The 23022-nt window shown below is 33.2% G+C and overlaps 2 protein-coding genes across 2 annotated transcripts; both read right to left on the bottom strand.

Moving 5' to 3' along the window:
• Positions 1 to 527: 527 nt before the first annotated feature.
• LOC120088449 (uncharacterized) lies at positions 528 to 5794 on the bottom strand. The gene is made up of 6 exons (XM_039045758.2): positions 4956 to 5794; positions 3399 to 3587; positions 3136 to 3249; positions 2734 to 2937; positions 1340 to 1504; positions 528 to 1052 (listed from the first exon to the last, which is right to left on the bottom strand). Exons 1-6 carry the CDS (start codon positions 5268 to 5270, stop codon positions 711 to 713), a joined length of 1329 nt encoding a protein of 442 aa, XP_038901686.1. The 5' UTR covers positions 5271 to 5794; the 3' UTR covers positions 528 to 710.
• Positions 5795 to 9966: 4172 nt separating this feature from the next.
• Positions 9967 to 21690, bottom strand: LOC150033149 (uncharacterized). The gene is made up of 2 exons (XM_090306297.1): positions 21079 to 21690; positions 9967 to 10161 (listed from the first exon to the last, which is right to left on the bottom strand). Exons 1-2 carry the CDS (start codon positions 21688 to 21690, stop codon positions 9967 to 9969), a joined length of 807 nt encoding a protein of 268 aa, XP_090162423.1.
• Between the last annotated feature and the right edge of the window lie 1332 nt (positions 21691 to 23022).

Below are 23022 nucleotides of genomic sequence, written 5' to 3' on the forward strand. Positions count from 1 at the left end.
TTCAAGGAGAAGAGTTTCATACCTTTCAGATGATGATGACAGTGGCAAGTGCATAGAGACGACCGACGAGAAACTTGCGAGGAGTTCTCAGCTAAAGTTCTAAAAGAAAACGAGAGCAAATTTGAGAGATAATTCTTCAAAGATAAATGCGTTGAGATGGAAATGAAAGGACCTATCGTTGTAAAGTATTTGTAGCGCAAAAGGTCTGAAAGCTTTTAGGAAGATAAATGTGTTGCAGATACCAAACGGTCTGAAAGCTTTTTAAAACTAGGGATAATTTTGAAATTTTGTATGGGCAAAAGGTCAATGGTAGAAAAGTTTTTAGGAAGAGGTCATTGGTAGAAGCTTTCCACGTACAATATATTTATGGTGGTATTTCCACTTTCTTGGAGTGGGGGGCTTTTACATTTCTTTAATACAACACAAATGTAGACAAAAGAAATAAAATAACATAATAACATTGCTCTACAACTTGGTGGATAAAAAACGGATTAGAAAGTCCTACAACGCATAACAAAGCCATAACAAACACTAAAAGAAAATAGCGTCACATTAATCAATGAGATGACATTGTTACATTACACAGCACAAGCCGTAGAAAAGGAAGAACTACCAAGGTAAAGTATCTTATCATTTGAATCAGAGTATAGGGTTGGATGGCAGCCACCATACTCAAAAATGTAAAACAGCTTGATTATGCAAGCAAACCTTTAGGAGATTCCTCTCAGATCTGATGGGGGCAAAGGGCAAGTAGGAACAATCTGAGTTATCTGTGAACTCATGTCAAGTCCTATCCCGGGTCGGTTAGAAGATGACGACAATGGCTGAGGCGGTAACGGAGAAACAGCATTGAGATTGGATGCTGCAGAAAGCTTAATGGGGTAAACTTCGGTGACTTCTTCTGTGCCCTCATCCAGGTATATAACATCCTGCATGGTCAGCTGGTGGTATTCAACAATCTCCCTTAGAAACCGATTTTCACGTGCATAGACTGAATTTTCATGAGCCAAACGAGCCTTCTCTGCTAGAAGTGTTTCAAGTTGAAGTCGTATCTAAGTCGAAAAACATCAGGAGTTAGGACTGAAATCAATTGATTAAAATTGTTCAAGACTCACATTTGACATACATTGGAAAATAAATAAAAGCATAACATCATTTGACGACATAATAAACCAAGAAAGGTCCGAGAACAAAGATCGATCGGACAGGGACAAGTTGGAGGATTGGATTTATATGCAGAATTGCTATGGCAAAAGAAAACGTTATATCTTATATCACAAGCCCCATCTTGAAACAGAATTAAAAGATTATATGGAAAGGAGAGGGAAAAAGTGGTTACCAAATCATCATCTTCTAGATTGTTTCCCCTCTCACGATTCTCCCGAAGAATTTTATTCTCTTCTTCCAGCTGAGCACATCGTTCCTTTGCAAAAGCAAAATCTGCTTTGACAGTCTTCAACTCCCTAAGAAGCAGCTTTGCTTTGGCAGCCATTGCCATCGCAACCTATAGAGTCAAACAAAAGAAATATGTCTGTCTTTTATTGGGTTTAGATAATGTCAATGTTCATAGAAGAAAATAAATTCATGAAGACTGGAAAAACAGATACAATGAGGAAACGAATGGGTCACAAAACGAATGTGCATATTAAATTTGTAAAGAGGTTTAAATACCAACAGGAAGTAAAAGACAGATGAGAAGATGCATAATTCTCTTGGGACTATACAACACACGCTAAAACGGCAATCCAGATTCATATTAATTTGTACATCCATGGATGCAATTTTGGAAGGAAAAAAAGAATCAACTTGTGCATTTACACAGGTTGATACAAAAATAAATACAAAAATAAAGGACGGAGGGCAAAAGAACATATCATACTATCCTTACGACATGAAAACCAATATAGAATATATCCTATGATATGAAAACCAATAGGGGAAAAATAAAGGACGTATGAACATATCATCAATATAGAATATATACAAAAATAAAGAAGGGAGGGCAAAAGAATACTATCCTACGACATGAAAACCAACCCTGTAGGTGGTAACATAAAGAGTAAAGAAATCTACAAATTTTTTTCCCACAAGAACTATCAGACAGAAATTAAAGTAAGACTTCAAGTATCAACTGAATTATTTTTTCTCCATTTTGTCTTTAAACGTGTTACTATTCAACATGCACTGAAGAACAGGAATATACCAACATTCGAAACTTGCTTCAATCCTTTGATTTCATTTAGAATACTCTACATTCTCCAAATGATCAATGTGATAAGGCCCGAAACATGAAAAACTCTAAATACAAATCAGATTATTTCATATGAACTCTGCAAAAAGGTGACACGAAAACAAATAATTGAAACCTCTGCCCGAGATTGCATCATATCATAGCAGTAAATATGAGCTATATAAAGCAAAGACTTGGACCTCCATATGAACCTTGGATCACCAAATCTTCTGAAAATGAACAGGGCAAGACACCGAAGGAAAAGAAATGAATAAAACCAAAATTTCCCCCCTTCTTTTTTAAGGCTTGCAAGAAAAAATACAGCACATAGATCCAATTCAGATCATTCTGTCTAAGCTAACTGATTTATATGATCAAATGTAAATAAGTTTTTTTTTTTCTTCTTTTTTTTTAGAGGAGAAACAAATTGGTGAAATGTAAGTTTTAAGAAACTGTTCAATGATATAATTTCATGAACTAGTGATATACAGTTGCCACCTTACGTCGCGAGATGCCTTCAGCTGAAGTTCAAGGCCAGTTTGGGTTTGGGTTTGGGTTTGGGTTTGAGGCTGCGTCTGAGAATCCATGGTAGACCCAGAATTTGGTGTCTGATATTGTGCCACTGAACCACCAGACTTTTTCTTAATATGCTTGCGAGTTTCTTGAATGATATCAGCAGTTTTGTTTTCCACAGCCGTAAGCTTTTCCTGGGAAGGAGAGAAGCAATGTCTTTAAGAATAATCTAAAATAGAGATCAAGTAATCTCAGAACGCTCAGAATGGTCCATTACCCCAGATGTTTAATGGTGTATATATTTTTCAAAAAGAAGCATAGAATATCCCTGTTTTCTGAAATAGAAAAGGGTTAATTAGATAGGCTATTTATAAATTCAGATAATGACTCACCTCAAAAGCATTGCCAATATAGTTAAGGGAAGACGCTATAGCGCCCAATCCTTTCTGGAAAGAAGAATTTTCTGCTTTTGGTTGGCTTTCATCTGATTGACTTCTGTTATAATACTGCAAATGGCAAACACATACAAAAATCTTGGGTGTTCATTATGAGCAGACATATTTACATCTGACTAAAAAATTATATAGATAACATTTCCTCCCATATGCAGAGAATGCTTAGGTCAATTTTGAAATTCAATTTAGAAAATTCTTACCTTGGCCCTTGTAGCTGAACCTGTACCTGTCCCAAATCCTTGCTCCCTCATTCTTCCAGGTGCTTCAGGTTGCTCGATGACATTATCATCATCAAGAATTGCTTTGGCCTTTCTAGCCAAAGCACCCCAGAATCCATGTTTAGATTCATTCAAACTTTTCATTGATGTATATTCATGTGCCTTTGAATCCTACATTAATACACACCATAAATTTTGCAGAAAAGAAAGTAAAAGAGAAACAGTACAAATATGGAGTGCAAAACAAAAAATGATAAGTAATATTATTATTATTTTCTTGATGAAAACAACTTTCATTGAGAAAAAAAAAATGAAAGAAACAAAAAATGGTAAGTAGCACAGTAGAAAAGTGAAGGTGCCACAGGAATAAAGTGCACAAATGATACTCCACGCCAAAGATATAAATCTGAAGAAAATTGAGGGCGTTGTGCAAGATAGATGGAAAATTAAGTCCCTTCATTTTCTCTTTTCACCTTGAATTACTTGATCATAAGCAGCGTCTTTTACTTTGTTCAAATCAGGATACATTCCACAGAATCCATTTGTACAGAACCGCAAAACAAGTCCATAATTGAGGGAACTAGTAGCAGGAAATTTACATCTCCTAGAAACTAGATAAAGTAAATGCAAAGAGAAAACTTCACTGTGCGTGAACAGAAACAACAAGAAAGTGCCAGGTGGAAAAGTATCCAGTATCTCTAACCAGATAGTATATAATGCACAAAGGATAATATTTTAGATGAACAAGCAGCAGGCAGAGTAGTCTTTATCAATGATGTGAAAAAAGGGAATATAAAGCTGTTAAGAACATTTTAAAATATCTAACTAATTTCATTCTTCTTTCTGTAGCAACTCAACAGGGAGTAAATGATAATCAGGGATAGAAAGATAAAGTGCAACATTCAATGGGAATAGAGAGGCAATTCTGCTGCCTGCTGGTCTTCTGAGCAGGATGATTGCCCCTACATAAATTCTATGACACCTTCTTCAAATCAGGTCATAGGGAAAACACTACTACATCTCTATAGCATACATAAGAAGGTTCTAGAGATAGTGAAGGAGAGGGGGTTAATCTCATAGAGCCATTTTTAGAAGGCGGACAACATTTGCCAATCCAAAACATACATAGCTTAGAGGATAAAATACCATTTACCATCATAAAGATTAATGGCTCAATCCCACCCCGCAAGTGTTGAATTAAAAAAAGAAAAAGGCAGGCATTATTTCCTTTTCTTCTTTCCCGTTTATTTTGTAACGTAGATCCAGCAGTAAAGTCAGTTCTCATAAAATATGGTTTAAATAAACTGGTGCTGAAAGATCCAATATGCAGAGACAACAATAGAGCCGACAGCCATATTTACAAGTTCAAATCGCTAACGGATAGTTCAGTTTAGACTAACGCATTAACAAAACCTGCTTTTAAAGTGCTCAAATTAACAAACTCAAATTAACAAGAGTAAGGCACAACATAACAACTATAGAGAGTTATTGCATAAGATACCAGTTTGCAGAGTGAAAAAAGGGGGGCAGAAATTAAACCTGAACGGATGAGGGGGAAGGAGACGAGGAAGAATAAGTGGGTTTCGAGACGCGGGAAGCAGAACGCGCAGCATAAGCAGATGAGAGTGAAGAATCCCGATGTGCCGATGAAGCTTTAATGGCTTTAGCAGCAAGAGATTGTGGCGAAGATGATGACCGCGAACTACCTACAGCATCATTGCCACTATCGCTACTAAGATCATAAACATCATCATCTTCATTAGAAACAAAACGCATAGGACGCCGAGAATTCCGAGCTACTTCTTCAAAACCCGAAGGTCTTGTCGCCCCTTGCTGCCGCCTCTTGTACTCCATATCCGTCTTTTTCCCTAAATTCCAAAAACCCTTTGGCCTATCTTAAGAAAACGAAACCATTTCTGAAAGAAACGAACAAATCCCACCTCCGGCTCAGAAGAAAGAACAAGCAGAAGTACTGAATTGAAATGTCGAATTTCAATTTCAGCGCTGCACGCTAGCTAATCAGTGAAACTTCGAGAACAGATTCAGATTGGTCAAAAGAGGGAAGGCGATTGGGGATCGTTGCAGAACCAGAAATCAGTTGAAAATCGATTAGGAGAATAGTTGAGGCTGAGGCTTCGTTCTCGAATCGTTTCCCCTCGGATTTCTTCTCCTCTGACTCGAAATCTGTCTTTCTTCGCTTTCGCCCCGGTCGTCGGAGCCCACAATTCCGGTTGAGATTAGATCTTCATTTTTAGAATTTATTATTATTTATTATTTTTCTTGTTCGGCTAATTTTCAATGGACCTGATTCCCACATCTAATATTTATTTATTTTTGGGAATTCAATATTCGCATTTTTTCTTTACTCTTTGGATCGCAACTCTTCGGCCGTATCTCCGTGCAAGGTTTTCCAATCGCTGGCTATTGACTATTGTTTTAATGTCACGTGCCCATCGCATGGCCTCTCTTAACCTTTCGATACTTCTGTCGTTGAATTATATTAATTCAACTCAATCAAGTTTTTTGTTTTTCTTTAAATTAAAAAAATAAAAAGTCCATCAAGGTTGGCCTTAAAAAAAATCATCATTTCAATATTGGTGTTAACAATGTTAAATTATAAAAAATACCTTTAAACTTTAAATTTTATGTAAAAAAATGCTCATGAACTTTCAAAAATTTCAAAACTATCTTTAAATTTTTAAAAAGAGTTCAAAATTACCATTGTCGTTAGTTTTGGAAAAAAACTGTTAAAGTTTTGTGTCAAAAGTATTTTTATGAACTTTCAAAAATACCCTTTAAACTTAAAAAAGTTCAAAAATACCCTCACAATTTATTATATGAACAGAAACCGTTATTAACTCATTGCAAAATAACTCTAAAATTTCAAAAAAAAAAACCTTTAAAAATACTTCATGGCTAATTTTAAAACAAATTAGATTAATATCCTCATTTTTTATATATATAAATACTCTCATTTTTCTTCTATTTTTCTTTTTTTTATTCTTCACTTTCACCATTCATAACAATAACTATTAAAACACACTCAACTATTAACGTGCAACTATTCCATTATTCTCTTTCTTCTTATTATACTTCATATATTTTTATTGAAGTGTACAATTTTATTGTTATTATTATTTTTAGATAAACAAATGTCAAATAGTTAACAAAAGTGGAGTAAGAGGATATTGAAGAAGAGAGAGGAGAAAAAAAAGGAAAAAAAAAAAAAGAATATGTTATTAACGGTTTTTGTTCATATAACAATAAATGTATTTTTTAACATTTTTTTTTAGTTTAAGAGTATGTTTTAAACTTTTGAAAATTTAGGGGTATTTATACACAAGACATTAACGATTTTCATCCAAAATTAATGACAAAAGTATTTTTGAACTCATTTTAAAAGTTTTATGGTTTTTTTTGAAATTTTTGAAAGTTTAAAGATATTTTTTTAAATAAACTACAAAGTTTTGGGATATTTTATATCATTTAGCTGATAAGATATCGATGTTGTCAATGGATATTTTAAAAAAATCATAAAAAATTAATAATAAAAGAATAAATAAAAACTCACGTTTATTTTTATTCTTTTTCCTCTTAATGAGTTAACAAATTTATGATTTATATTATGTTGAGGAGTGGAATTTGGCCCCGCGGAATAAAGCAAATAATAATAATAATAATAATAATAATAATATAATATAATATAAAATAATAAAAGATAATATGAGATTTGATCTTAGCTTACTAGAGATTGGGAAATTCATTTCTAATCCTAATAGGATTAAGATAAATCCTAGGTCAAATTCCCTATAATAGACCATTAAAGCTCCAATTATTCTAACTTATTTTCTTATTTTACAATTCTTTTATTGATTGAGGCATCAGAGTCATTTTTTTTTGGAGGTTCTCTCTTTCTCGAATTACAAATTCATTCCTCTGTCCCAAATTTTGCATCAAAATATTACATTAGGAATATTTTATTGATTTTTTTTTTTTATGTTTGATGGAACTTTTTACAATCAAATAGAAATGTCGATTCAATGTTAATATTGATGTCGAACACCACGAAATGTTCAAATATCAATTGACATATCGACACATAGATGGTTAGATTTACTCAAAGAAAAGAAACCTCAAAGTGATGATTTTGGCATCACAATCTTCATTTTTAGCTTCTTTTTTTTTTTTTTCTCACAAAATTTTTGGTTAAAGTTTTGTAAATAAAAATCAAAATGGCTACTTTTAAAAAGTAGACAGAATAAAACAAAGGTACCAAGACTAAATTAATATTTAAATCTTATTAATTTTGTCTATACATTCATAACTACGATTAGAATTCAAATATATTGTTTGAATCCTGAACTATTTTTATCATTAATTTCATTTTAAAAGATGACTTTTAAATATGCTAAACAAATAAGTTCATAAATATATTTAAAATTGGAGTTCAAATTTGAAATACTCATGATTTCTTACCTTGTCCCCAAATCTATGAAGGGAAAAATAATCATTCATGAGATCTCACCTTTTCCTAGGGCATTTATTTTTTTATGATCTAGGTCGAATTAAAAATACTCAAATCTTGCTCCCAAATCCACAATAAGGAATCATTCTTAATTAAACTAAAATTAAAAACTCTTCCCTATGAGATCTCACCTTTTGTATGTGCTTTTTATAAATACATATATGAATTCTACACCACTATTTATACTTATTTGATCATTCAAAATATAACTAAGTTATTATTTTGTGAGACCCTAAATTATATATCAATAAAAGAGACATGGTAGAAAGGTACTTGAGGAAGGAAGTTAGTTACTCGGGATAGGAGTGATAAAAAAATCCGATGGCCCGAAAAAATCGATCAACCCAACCCAATTGTTTAGGTTGGATTATTAACTCATTTAGATTGGGTTGAGTTCAAATAAATGAAAATTTTATGGGTTGGGTTGGTTCATGGGTTCACTCAATATAACCCAAACCAACCCGAACCAATCCGAATTTATTATTAATTTTAAAAAAAATATATATATATATTATTACTTATAACATAATTATTTATACATATATTAATTTTAATTTTATTTAATTCAGATATTTTTTTAATAATTTATTCTTCAAAAACTCTAAAAGTAGGTTTTTTGTACTTTCGAAAGTAAATTTGCACGTTGAGTAGTTAATTTTAATTCAATATATGAAAATAATTAAATTAGATTTTTACATATTTACGTTTTGTTTCTTTTCAGGACAAAATTTTAAATAAATGACCTGATTAACCCGAACCAATCCAATCAAATATTTCATGGTTGGGTTGGGTTATGTTCATTTTTTAATAAGGGTTTTGTTCATTTTTTAATAAGAGTTATTTGGATTACCGACGTTGCAGGAAGGTTGAGTGTGGGAACCGAGGTAAGGTGAGCATCTTTGTGTGGAGGGGTGATATATGATGACGGAAATATTTTCATTATCAGCTTTTGATTTAGTATGGTCTTCTCACGGAGAGAAGAGAAGTGGTTGTCTTGCCTTAGTGCAAGTTTTCAGTCAATAATATCGTCGTGTAAGGAGGTTCCTTACATATTGGTATCAGAGCACATCGTCTTGAAAAATTGGGAAGACGGCGAAGAACTTCGAAGAACGGGTGGATGTGATTGGTCGTGAAATTGAAGCGATCAAGCACGGAATTGAGGGAATTCCAAAGATGGACGAATCGATATCTTGGATGAGTAAAAATATGGAAAAGCTGAACAAACAACCAGATCAACGGCATATGAACTTCGAAGAAACCTAAATGTGGTTGTCGAAGATTACCATAGAATTTTCTATTATCAGGCGAGGTGGAGAATCGATTATGGGGGAGAGATTGACCCCTCAGTCCAAATCAGAGGGAGAAAGGGAAATTTCTCAAAAAGTAGATGAGATTCTCGAATCAACGATCAAAGAGAAGCTCGGCGAAGGCAAGATGGATCAAAGCAAATTTAGGTTGAGATGCTGGCGTTTAAGGGAGAGGATTCGTATTCGTGGCTCTTTCATGCTGACACGTATTTTCAAATCCACAAACTATCTGATATAGAAAAACTTCATGTAGCTGTGATTAGCTTCGATGGCGTGGCTCTTGATTGGTACGACCGAAGGAAGAGAGGGAACCGTTTGCCGATTGGAAGGATCTTGAGATGAAGCTTCTATTGCATTTTTCGTTCATCAAGAAAGAGTACTGTCTGCAGCCAATTTTTTAGAATGAAGCAGGAAACCATGGTGAAGGATCACCAAATCAAATCGACAAACTAGTAGCTCCATTAACAAACGAAGTGTTGGAGGAGACGTTCCTGAAAGGGCTGGATCTAGTAATTCAGGCCGAGTTAGAGGTCCCAGAATCCATCGGGTTGGCTAGATGATGCGGTTGGCCCAGAAAATAGAATATGTGAGATAATACGGGTGGAAGAGAGTGGAAAAGGTCCAATAAACATATTCTAAAACAACCATTGCTTTGCTTGGGCAAGAAACAGCGAAACCTTCGGAGGGTTATATGATGAGGACGATCACACTGCGATCGTCAGGGGCTGGGATTGTGAGGAAGGAGGGGCCAAGCCGTCGATTGCCGAATGCAAAATTCCAGACATGGAAAGAAAAGGGTCGGTGCTTTCATTGCGATGAGAAGTTCACTTTCACTTCGGGCCATTATTGTAAGTCGAGGGAGACGCGCGAACTTCGGCTGTTTTTCGTACACCCAAATGCGGAAGAGTCCAAGCTGTGTGGATGAGATGAGTGTCAAAGAAAGTACCATATAGCTACTTGTTGACTTTTTGGTCATTAATTTCAAATTAAGAAAGGTTAATTAATTAATATTTTGATGATAACAAGCTTACTTTTATTTATTAACAATTTGAGTATTTTGAAGTGTCCATTGCGTAGAGCTTAGAACAATCGTTTCAATGTAATTTGAATTACCCACATTGGACCGCAAACGAAGAAGATATGATCAAAACACCGAATAACGTGGCATAATTTTTCTCATCAAAATGGACCAAAAGGAAGGTGCCACTTGGAGCAATGGAGGAGTGACACATTGTGGACTTTTGATTTTTTGATTGTTTTTTTTAAAAAAATGAATTTAATATTATTTTATATTTATGTCAAACTGCTAGTCTTGGACACATGGTGGTCATGTGCTTTTTGTCAGGTTTAAAAGAAATGATTTTAAAAGATATATATTATTATATTATTTTTTGTTTGTGTCTAACGGCTAATTGAGTTTAAAATCTCTACCATTGATTTTTCTTTTTCAACATCCAATGGTCCAAATTAAATGTGATTTTCACAAACTTACCTATCTTTTTAAACACTTCATCTTTTTCAAATTTTAACAACAATTTCACATTATTTTTCAATACTCATAACTCAAAGCCACTATTGTTATTCGCTCTCTAAGCTTCAATTTTTGTTCTTTTCATCTTATTAGATTTATGTATTGTGATGATTGATTTGTTGTGTGCTACAATTTGTAAATCCACTTTTTTAGAGAGTTTTTCTCACCTTATTCTTCATTTCTAAATCTATTGTAAAGGGTTACTCTTGAACCCATAACAAGAGTTTTGTAACGGTCTGATCCTCAACCATGGAAAGGATCGGGTTTGTTCTTGTACTCGTAAAATGAACGTTGTAGTGGTTTGACTATAAGCCGTGGAAATAGTTAAGTTCGTAGTGACATACCCAAGAGGAGCTTGGGAAGTGGATGTAGGTCGGTTTTGCTAGACCACTATAAAATTTTCGGTGTCAATTCTCTATTTCTCCTATTCAATTTTATAATTAATTTATTATTATTATTTATTTGCATGGAATTAATTGTAATTTTTGTTCTTGAAATTAATTGTTCATATTGATTTATTTCGACGAGTCACTCATCACTTTATACATTTATTACCAATCTTGCTATCAAAATCAAATAGGATACTTTAAAGTATTATTATTAATTACTTCGGGTTGAATTTATTGTTTAAATTACTTGTTAAGAAAATGTTTTTATTAGTTTAAATTAAACCCTATTCACTCTTCTAAGGTTGCCATATCGGTCCTACAATTGGTATTAGAGTCAAAGTTGCTTTTCCACATAAATTATTTTTAAAATCTTATTAATATTTTGAAAAGCTTAATTGCTAGAGGTATGACAACTTTAAATGGTGATTCTATTGATAGATTCCCATATTTTGTTGGAAATAGAAATTATGATGTATGGAAAAATAAAACAAAAACATTTATGCTTGCTATGGATTTGAACATTTTGTATGAGCATGGTTGTCTAAATTGCAATTGAATAATGAGTTGCTTACTTTTAATGTTAAAGCTATTAATATCATATATTGTGCATTGGATATAAAAATATGTGATATAGTTTTGTATTTTGATTATGCATATGACATTTGGAACTTTCTTGATAATATGTATAGTGTACAAAATTCTCCTTGTATTACTAATGATTTATTTAATGTGAAGGAGAATTATATTCTCAAAATCAATAAAAAAATCCGTAAAGTGAAAATGGAAAAATGTGATGGAACTCTCTTGTGCTTAACGACTCATTCTAATAATGAAAATGATAAAGATGAGGTAACTCAAAAACCCCCAAACTTATGATGAATTATATGATGCTTTTGAAGATATACAACATGATTTAGATAAGCTTGGCTCTATTTGAAATTATCAAAGAAGCCTAAGATATTGATTATTGAGAATAAAACTTTGATTGATGAAAATGCAAGCTTAAAAAATGGAGCTAATAATGTGTTGTATAATAAGGTTGATATTTGTTTTGATGAGAAAAATGGCTTGAATGATAGAATTAATTTTCATGATAAAGAGAATGATGCGCTCAAATCTTTGTCATGTGATTTGAAAATTGTAGTGAATAATTTGAGAGATAAAAATGAGAAAATTGATTTTTTTTTTTTTTTTTTTTTTTTTTTTAAATTAGATGATGAAATTGCTAGTTTGAAGAATAGAATTAATGATTGGAAACTAGTAATACTTCTCTAGAAAAAGATAAATTTTCTTTTGTTGATAAAATTAAATTTCTTGAATATGATGTTGATGAGAAAAAAAAATCTTTGGCAAATGTTTAAAGAGAAAGAATTGCTTGCTGCTAAAGTGCTTGAACTTGCAAAAGAGTCTATTAAGAAATTAATTATTGGTACACAAAATTTGGATATTAATGACATTGGTAAATGTTGTAACAACAAAAGGGATTAGGCTATGTAAAGCAAAATTGTTCATCTACTTATAAGAGTACTACTTTTGTTAAAGCCACCCCTAGTATGTCTCAAGATGGTTTATTTAATGTGCTTAATGTTGAATCTAAATTAGTGCCAAAGCATGAAAAAGGTAGAAGCATTCATGAAAAATCAAATTCTATGCATAAACAACTTCATGCTGGATCAAAATGTGCTTATAATATAAAATTTATTAGTAAGCATGAAAAGGCTAAATCTAAATTTGAAAAATCAAAGTTTTTACCTCATCATTCACATGTCAAAACTATTGTATGCATAGTGGTAAATGTGTGCATAATCATGGAAAATATTAGAAATGTGCACGAAAAACTAAAATTTGTGTCTATATGTCATTTTTGTGGAGTTAAAGGTCATATTAGACAAAATTGTTTCAAATTGAAAAATGCTCCTAAAAAGATTTTCTTTAAGAAAAAGATTGTGAAAAATCAATTAGTTAAAAAGAAATTCTTACCTAGTGTTACTTATTATTCATGTGGCAAAGTTGGACATAAATTTAATACTTGCTATTTGCCAAAAATGAATACTAATAATGTTGGAACTAATTTAAAATGGATAATAGAGTCTTTGCTCACTAACAATGAATGACCCAAGAAATGGGTACCAAAATCTTTTGGTTGAGCTTTTATGGTAAGTGTGATTCAAGAAGTAATTGTTGCTTGGATTTCAAATGAGTAATTAATTCAAATTGGAGCAAATTTTATGACTTGTTTGAGTCCAACAAAGTAAATGACATTTGGTAACTTTATATGTTTTATTGAATTGTTGAGATAAGTATTTCTATTAGTTTCTTTTGTGAAAATTTAATTTATTGAATGAGTCTGGGCTGTTTAAAATTGACTTATTGAATTGATTATGGGATTTAATGCCATGAGTAATCTTTGTTTATATATCTATGTAGCATTTGTTTTCATTGCTTTTTATAGCTTTTTGGTCAATTAGATATTTGCTCTATCCTTGTTTTTTTCATAAAAAGTTTTGAGCAAAAGGATATTGAGTTTGAAATATATTGTTTATACTTGTTGAGAAATTGTTATTTGATCATATTGTTTTGAAGAGTTGTTAAATTCTCTTCTATAGGGAGAGTATTTATAAAATTGGTACTTTCTTGAATTCCTAGTAGCATTTTGTTCAAGATGGGTAAAAATTTATTTTAGTTGATACCATGCTTATATTGATGGGCAAATATTGATTTGCTATTTTTTGGTATCAATATTTATTTTTCAAAAACGGGTGTTTATTTCATAATATTTGATATTTTGGTATCTTAATTTAATTTGAATGATTGTATCTCCATGGTCTTTATTGATTTCTTATTAGAAGGAGAATGATTGATTTTTGGGAGAGTTACATATTTTTATATATGAATTTCATGTAAGAATAAAAATTGATTCTCATATTCATCTATTGTTATGTATCCCTCTTATGCATATTGCTTATCCTTTTAGGGAGTTATTGTATTTTGAGTAAAATTATATCTTGAAAATTTATTTGATATTTCTATCCCGAGTTGATTTATGTGTTAAATGTCTTTTTGTCCCTTATTAAGGGGGAGTGTTCAATTGATTTCAAAAGAGGGAGGAATTTGTTAAATTGGTCTTAAATTTATATGATGCCTCCTGAATTTATAATGTTGTTGTTTATTTTTAGAAAGCATGTTGACAGGAGAAGAAATGAAAAATTATGTGTTCATGATTTTAGGATAAGCATTCATGTCATTATATTATTTTTATCGTCATTTCTTTGATTGATTCCAGAAGGGGGAGAGATGATAAGAAAAATGAAAACATGTTGTTATTGAAATATTATTTTTTAAAGTTGATTGAAATTATATGTGTGTGTTGTTTATGATTCAAGATCATATTTCATATCACACACCACTTTGGATTTCATTTTTCTTGTGTCGTTTGTCATCATAAAAAATGGGAGATTGTTAGCTTTTTGACTCTTAATCTCAAATGAATCAATTTTAGTTAATTAATTAATTAATGTTTTGATGATAAAAAAACCTACTTTTATTTATTAAAAAATTGAGTGTTTTGAAGTGTCTATTGCTAGAGCTCGAAACAATGGTTCCAATGCAATTTAAATTACCTAAATCGGACCTCAAACGAAGAAGATATGATCCAACAATCTTAAAGGAAAAATTCTGAGCTGAAGACGTGGCATAATTTTTCTCATTAAAGTGGACCAATTGAAAGGTGTCACTTCAAGCAATGGAGGAGTGACACATAGTAGACTTTTGATTTTTGAATTGTTTTTAAAAAGAAAATGAATTTAATATTATTTTATGTTTGTATCTAACGGCTTGTTTTGGACACATGGTGGTGTTGGGGTTGATGCCTTAGATTTTGTAGGGTCTTATAGTTTGTAAATGTATCGAACAAACTCATTGTTTATTTAATAAAATATATGATATTTTATTCAAACTCATTGTCTATTTAATAAAATATATGATATTTTATTCCATTTTTTAGTTGCATTAACCATAAACCAATAAACTAACATCCAAGGTTATCTTGTAATTTAAACATGTATGTAGAGATATACCAATAGATCAAGTTTAAGTGATAACCTAAATGGTCTACAGTAGATGGATAGGATTTTATCCTTGTGACACTATGTGTATGGCCCGCTTTATGGGTGTTACAATTATTGTAAAGTGCCACAAATGATATGATTTTGATCATTTATGTATAGATATGTGAACGAGGGGAATTCACCTGAAGTCGGGGTAAGTAGATAAATTGCTCCCTTAAGGGTTGATTTCAGAGCTTGAACAATGTGGCGCTATACCCTCTCCTGGCCCGAGAGGAGTTTAGTCATAGTTGGACTATGATCTATTGTTCATTAGAGAAATTAGTGGTACTTAAGAAGTTAGATGCAATTACAGGGACAAAACGATAATTTTGGCCTAGCTATAGTTACGAGCAATTTGTGAAGGGTCATCGTACTATTGATTGGTTATATCCAATGGACACATAAATATATCTGTAGCACGAAGAGTGTAGCTGTCGATCTTTAGTGGAGTGCTTGATAGTTGACGGATGGTGAATAATTTAATTAAAGAGTTTGATTGGAGCTTCAAGCTACAGGTCCATGAGGTCCCCTTGGTAGCTCAATAGGATTAAATGAGAATCAGTTTTTGGATTAATTTGAATTGCTCAAATTAATAGAGGATTTAATTATATATGATATAATTAAGTTATTTAAATTATATGTGATATAATCATTATAATGTATTTGATATATTATAGCTTTAGTGAGAGGAAATAAATATTTGAATATGATTTAAATATTATTAATATGAATTAGATTCGTAATTGTTAAATTTAATATAAATGTGATTTATATTAAAGGTCATATAAGAGAGAAAAGAAACTATAGATAATATTGTATATGATACAACATTAAAACTATAGATTATATTGATGAAACACGAGACATACGCAGTGGAATAAGGATCTAATTACACTCTAATTGCTTTTAATTAAAAGGAAAAAACATGCAAAAAAATAGGAAAAACAGTAAATTAAAAAGGAGTAGAGTACAACCTTTGTAGCTCCCGAAAAAAGCTTTTCCTCGTTGAATCTCAACCCGAACTCTTCCGGACCACCACTAGAGTTTACCCGCTATTCTCTGGACTCAGAACCGGGTTGTGGGACTTGGTGAATGAAGGAATGAAAAGGGGAAGAAATGGTGGCTCAAGGTTAATGTGAGAAAGATAGGAGATTTTTTTGTGAGAATTTTGGAAACCAAAAATAGAAAATTTTTCTCAAGAAGGAGAGAAAAAGATTTCAAAAACCTTTTTTTATTAAACAATTACATGCATCTAATGCATGTAAAAGCTCACCAAAATTCAACACCTCACAAAGCACTAAACCAAAGTAGGCTATGTTCATTCTATAATGTTTACACATAGTCCACATAAGTTAGTGGAATTATCCAACAAAAATGTTGGATAATTCCATTAACTCTTAGTCAAGGGCAAAATGATCTTTTTCTATTTGGTCAAAGTCAAACTTTGACTTTTAACAAAAAAGTCAACCCTATGACTTTTTACAGTTTTGACCCTCTTGACTAATTTTGACCTCCCAAACATGAATTCTCATTCATATTTTCGAAATTCAAATCACATTTGAATATAGAGCGCTATACAAAAAAACCGATAGCGATATCGCATATACTTGTCGGTTTTACTCCCTCTTACTAATTTGAACAATTCAAATTAATCTAACATACTATTCTAAGTTTAATCCATATGAGCTAGCAGGGGGACCTAATGGACCTACAGATCATGGGCTCCAACAATTCGAGATTAACCGATAAAACTCTTTAACCTAATTAATCAACATTTGTTAACTAACGGGTCATTCTACTAAAGTCATGTAGTTGCACTCCCCTCACTATAGATATATTTCTATCCATCTGATATAACCATAACCAGTAAGTCAATCTTTCACAGGTTGTTCATGGTCTTGGCTAGGTCAAAATACCGTTTTACCCCCAAGAACACTTCTTGTTCCTTTAGTACTACTGAACCCTTAAAGAACAATTGATTTGTGGTCCAACCAACAAATCTAGTTCCTCTCAGCCTAGTGAGAGGGTGGGGCTTCTTGTTCTTATTCCAAAGTCAACACTTAAAAGAACAACCTATCTACTACCCTTAGAGACGTGAAGTCCATTTTGTACCCTATGTCTCCAGCTATTTACCCGGTCTTACCCCTGAAATGGGAGGCTTATTGAGCCAACCCTGTTGAACTGCTCTCACCCATACAGATCTAAGGATAATCCTGAATAAACAAGAGTTTATAGTTAGCTCAGGATTGAGATCGAGTTACCTAGGTCATCAAATTTGAATTAGTCAGTTTTAAATAGTAAACGGTGTTATAAAGTAAAAGTGACTAAGTCGTGGTCCAGTCTTATACAAACTCATTGTATAGGATGCTTCCACTCACATATCTCTATATGAACGATTCGGGATCACATCGTTTGTACTAACTACAAAGTGGGCCGCATCCATAGTATCCCCAGAACAAGGCATCTAACCTTATCCCTATACTATAGACCATTTTTGGCTATATACTCGAACTTGATCCATGTTTTATGTCATCACATAAAGTTTAAGTCTACATTAAATAGTCTTAGGACCTTAGTTTATTGGATTCAAGATTACAATTTCAATAACAATTTTATCGAAAAATAAAACATAATATGTTTATCAATTTATAAACTACGACTTTTAGGACATAAAATCCAACAAACTCCCACTTGGACTAAAACTCCTAGTGGAGTATCACAATGTTGGATTTAAGTGAGGAAAAGCAACATGTGAGTACAATAAACTAGGGCATATACCAAAAAGTTCTCTCACTTGTCCTAGTTTACAAACTTCGTAGACCTAGACTCTGTAGGTGACCTTCAAACACTTTAGCCGTGAGGGCCTTTGTAAAAGGATCAACAATGTTTTGCAGTGTATCCAGTAAGGATCAAAACCTTAGTACCATACACGAGCATTTAGTTCCTCGTTCTCCTAAGATACTTGAGGATATTCTTAACGGTAGTCCAATGATCATATCCATGATTGGACTGATACCTACTGAATATCCCTATTGCATAGCATATGTCAGGTCTAGTACATAACATTGCATACATCAGGCTCCCTACTGTGGAAGCATAGGGAATGCGTCTCATATCCTCAACCTCTTGAGGTATCTTAGGACATTGATCCTTTGACAAATGAATTCCATATTTGTAAGGTAACATACCTTTTTTGGAATTCTGCATCTTATACCAAGACAACATTTTGTCTATATAAGTTGCTTGAGACATGGCTAATGTTCTGTTTTTTTGATTTCGAATAATCTGAATCTCGAGAACATACTGTGCATTTCCCAAATTTTTCATTTGGAACTGCGTTGCTAGCCATTTCTTGATGTTAGTTAGGTAACCTACTTCATTCCCAATGAGTAGAATACCGTCAACATATAAAACTAAGAATGCTATAGTAGAATTGACGATTTTCTTGTAAACACAAGGCTCGTCAACATTCTGTTCAAAGCCATAAGATTTGATCCAGTATCAAATTTTATATTCCAAGATCTAGAAGCTTGTTTCAACCCATAAATGGATTTTTGAAGCTTACAAACCTTTTGTTCTTAACCCTGTGCAATAAACCCCTCTGGTTGAGCCATATAGATACTCTCCTCAAGATCGCCATTTAGAAAGGCTGTCTTGACATCCATCTGCCAAATTTCATAGTCATAAAAGGTGGTAGTGGATAAGAGTATTCTAATCGACTTAAGCATGGCAACGGGAGAGAAAGTTTCTTCATAGTTCACTCCCTCTCTCTGGGTATAACCATTTGCCACAAGTCGAGCCTTAAAAGTCTGTACTTTACCGGCTTGGTCTTGTTTTCTCTTGTAGATCCATTTACAACCAATTGGTTTTACATCATTTGGTTGATCTACAATTTTCCAGACAGAATTGAAGTACATAGACTCCATTTCAAGATCCATGGCTTTGATCCACTGATCACGGTCCACATCTTTTATCGCCTGTTTATAGGTCGATGGATCCTCTATGCCGTCATTAGGTATGACGACTTGTGTTTCTGTTAAACCCAAGTAATGGTCAGGCTGATGAACAACCCTCCCACTACGTTGAGGCATTCTCAACTCTTGAGAAGGATGTGACTGACCAGATGTACTAGTTTTATCTACTACTTTAGTAGATGAACTAGCTCTATCTGTAACGTCTTTGGAAATTTCATTCAATACTAGTCTACTACGAGGTTGATGACTTCTTATGTGGTTTTTCTCTAAGAATGTGACATTTGTTGATACAAATATCTTATTCTCTTGAGGATCGTAAAAAAAAAAAAAAAAAACACCTTTTGTTTCTTTTGGATAACCTACAAATAGCCATAATTTTGAACGATATTCCAATTTTTTAGGATTTTGCACCAACATGTGTGTCGGGCATCCCCAAATCCTAAAGTGACGTAAACTGCCTTTACGCCCTTTCCATAGCTCATAAGGTGTTTCTGAAACATTTTTAGAGGGAACATTATTCAAAATATATGCAGAAGTTTCTAATGCATGTCCCCAAAAGGAATCAGGTAACTTAGCAAAGCTCATCATTGAGCGAACCATGTCCAACAAGGTTCTATTTCTTCTTTCAGATACACCGTTCTGCTGAGGCATATTAGGTGCAGAGAGTTGTGACTTGATTTCGTATTCTATCATATAGTCCTAGAATCTTAAGTTCATGTATTCCCCACCTCAATCTGATCGTAGTGTCTTAATTGTTTTACCTAACTGGTTCTCAACCTCAGCCTTATATTCTTTGAACTTTTCAAAAGAACCAGACTTGTAATGCATTAGGTAAATATGACCATACCTTGAATAATCATCAATAAAACTGATGAAATATTCATACCCACCTCAAGCTTTGACATTCATCGGTCCACAGAGGTCCGAATGTACGAGCTCTAAGGGTATTGTGGCTCTGAGACCTTTTCTAGTAAAAGATCTCTTAGTCATTTTCCCCTCAAGATAAGACTCACATGGAGGTAAAGAATTATCTTCTAACTGATTTAGGAGTCCATTCTTAACCAATCTCTCAATCCTTTTGAGATTTATGTGGCCAAGTCTTAGGTGTCACAGATAGGCATTAGAAAAAACTTTTTGTCTTTTATTCTGAGTTTCGGCTGTTCTAAACATCTCAGTATTTAAGACAAATTTTGCTTTAGTTGGTCTTAACTTATATAAGTTGTTTTCAAGTAGAACAAATTTGAATACCTTTTCCAAAAATGAACACTTCATTAATTTCAAAAGATATTTTATACATTTGTTCTAATATACATGTGATAGACATTAAATTCCATCTCATTTTAGGAGCATACAAAACATTTTTAAGTATGATATATCTATCGTTGAAAAACAACTTCAAGTCTCCCACTGCTTCGGCCGAGATAACCTCTCCCGTTCCAACCTTGAGGATGATCTTGCCTTCTTCAAGCTTTTTCTAGGAACTAGTTTCCTGAAAAGAGAAGCAAATATGATTAGTGGCTCCTGAATCCAATATCCAGGTTGAGGTATCATACTCCACTAAACATGTTTCAACAACTAGTAAATCATATTTACCTTGTGCTTCTTTTTGTGTTTTTTTTCTCAGCAAGGTATTTTGGGCAGTTCCTCTTCCAGTGTCCGTTTTGGTTGCAGAAGAACATTTTCCTTTTTCTGTAACTTTCTTTTCCTTGTTTTTCATGGGAGTCTTCCCCTTACCCTTATTTTTCATTTGAACATTTTTGTTCTTTAAAGGTCTAGCTTTAGTTTTAGAGGACGATCCTTTTAAAACTTTCTTTGTGTGACAACATTTGCCTCCACTTCTTTCCCCTTAGACTTTGTAAGAGTTTGAAAACGTTGGAGCTCGTTAAGAAGGGTTGTCAGATTAAACTCTATCTTATTCAGAGAAACATTCGTTTGAAAAGGTATGAAGCTCTTCGGAAGAGACTCCATAATAAAGCTAACCTGATTTGCCTCGTCGACGGCACCACCATTTACTTCAGCAATATTGAAGTGGGCCATCATGTCCAGGACATGTTCTCTAATAGAGGTCCTTTCCTTCATACGCTTATTGTAAATGTACTTAATTGCCTCATGTCTTAGGATTGATGACGTTTGCCTGAACATCTCTTTTAATGAATCCATGATAGCCTTAGCTATGCCCAAGGATTCGTATTTCTTCGCCAATACATCAGTCATGCTGGCAAGAATATAGACACGGGCTTTATCATTAGCCTTAACCCATCGATCATAAGCATCCCGACTAGTTTGGCTAACATTCGAGGCAGGGGCCTGAGGACATTCCTCAGTTAAGACAAATCTCAGGTCATCTATTACTAGTATTGTATTCAGATTGTTTTTCCATGTTGAGTAGTTATCGCCGTTAAGTTTTTTAGAAGTTAATAGTTGAACTAAAGAGCTAGTCATGCTGAAAAGAAAAACATATCCTTTTTAGTAAAAACATTAATCTTTAAAATCCAATCAAGTTTAGAAAAAAAATAACGTACCTATCATTATTATATTTGCAACGATATTTCAACGGTTTAGAATAACCTTCACCGAGGGGTGATCGACTATTCCTCCATTCAACCAAGACTTTCTTGACTAGATACTATCACCAGAATAACTTTTATTCCTATAGTAACTTAGTTATCGCTACTTTGGTCAAGAATTTACTAACACTTGGTAATTCTCGTAAATGTGACCCTCCATTTTCAGACCTCAAAGATCGGAATCATTATGCTCTCGAAGTTGGAAAGACAAGAATGAAAACAGACCTGAGAGACCCTATCAATCTCTAGAGTTCGCGGAGTTCCAAATCCTATAATACAGCCCTCTGATTGGTAAGGTCGCTCTAGGGTAGACATGCAGGCGCATTATAGGAATCTCACGGTGCGACCTAATGGAAGAGATCGTAGGATGTGTTGACACACTTCCTTCTCCCACTTACTATGAACAACTTTCCCTATTCACCTTGGTATTGACTCATGCAAACACTCTTTGAATGGAGTCCGCTCCCAGGGTGGCCCAAAGCCAAGCATGAATCTCACGGTGTGAACTCTTAGGGACACTAGAGCTAAAAGTACATTACTTCTCTCCAGCTGAAGTGTTTTAGACAGTTAAGGTATAAAATACTTAGCGATACATTTCGGCTAACTTAAACATATCCTAAGTCTGGGTGATTCATCCGAGTATAACTTTTATACTGGATTTTTAACATACGATGTCTAGGTGATAAACAAATTTTATTACCTCATACCGTTCACGCATGCTCATAAAAACCGGTTTAACCTAACTCAGATGCCGGCTCGATCTCTTGGTAGTAAGTGTTCCGTGAACTGTCAACTTAAAAACCTTCAACCTCAGTCATCTTATCTGACTTTTTGCCAAGGTCTTACCGGGTGAGTTTTCTTATAACTTTGGTTTTACAAGATATCGACCTATTTTCTATGAAAATTGGGATTGCTCGATGGTTAACCCTAAGTGAACATGCATCTTATCTGTATTATAGATTTTAGAAGTCTAGGTTATTTTGTAACAATTATAAAATAAATTATAACAATTATAACCCTAGAGCATTCATCTATAACATGCTTCCTTCAAATAAACATGCTTTAATATAACACTTATATTAAAACTAAGCATGCATAGTATATATTTTATAACACTTATAACATATAACAAATGCATGTCACATGCTTTTCCTATGGTGGGGTTTTAAAACTATATGGCATACTATATGTACACATAATCAAACAA

This window comes from Benincasa hispida, chromosome 10, assembly GCF_027475165.1.
Source record: "Benincasa hispida cultivar pf3 chromosome 10, pf3_genome.v1.1, whole genome shotgun sequence".
NCBI classification, from domain to species: Eukaryota; Viridiplantae; Streptophyta; class Magnoliopsida; order Cucurbitales; family Cucurbitaceae; genus Benincasa; species Benincasa hispida.

What these genes read in the sequence shown, in the direction of transcription:
- LOC150033149 (XM_090306297.1), bottom strand. Translation starts at nt 21,690, where the DNA reads ATGACTAGCTCTTTAGTTCAACTATTAACTTCTAAAAAACTTAACGGC. An exon ending in CTAAGGGGAAAGAAGTGGAG is followed by an intron (nt 10,162 to 21,078) that starts GCAAATGTTGTC and finishes TCATCCACACAG; the next exon opens with CTTGGACTCTTCCGCATTTG.
- LOC120088449 (XM_039045758.2), bottom strand. Translation starts at nt 5,270, where the DNA reads ATGGAGTACAAGAGGCGGCAGCAAGGGGCGACAAGACCTTCGGGTTTT. An exon ending in ATATTGGCAATGCTTTTGAG is followed by an intron (nt 2,938 to 3,135) that starts GTGAGTCATTAT and finishes TCTCCTTCCCAG; the next exon opens with GAAAAGCTTACGGCTGTGGA. An exon ending in ATCTAGAAGATGATGATTTG is followed by an intron (nt 1,053 to 1,339) that starts GTAACCACTTTT and finishes TTTTCGACTTAG; the next exon opens with ATACGACTTCAACTTGAAAC.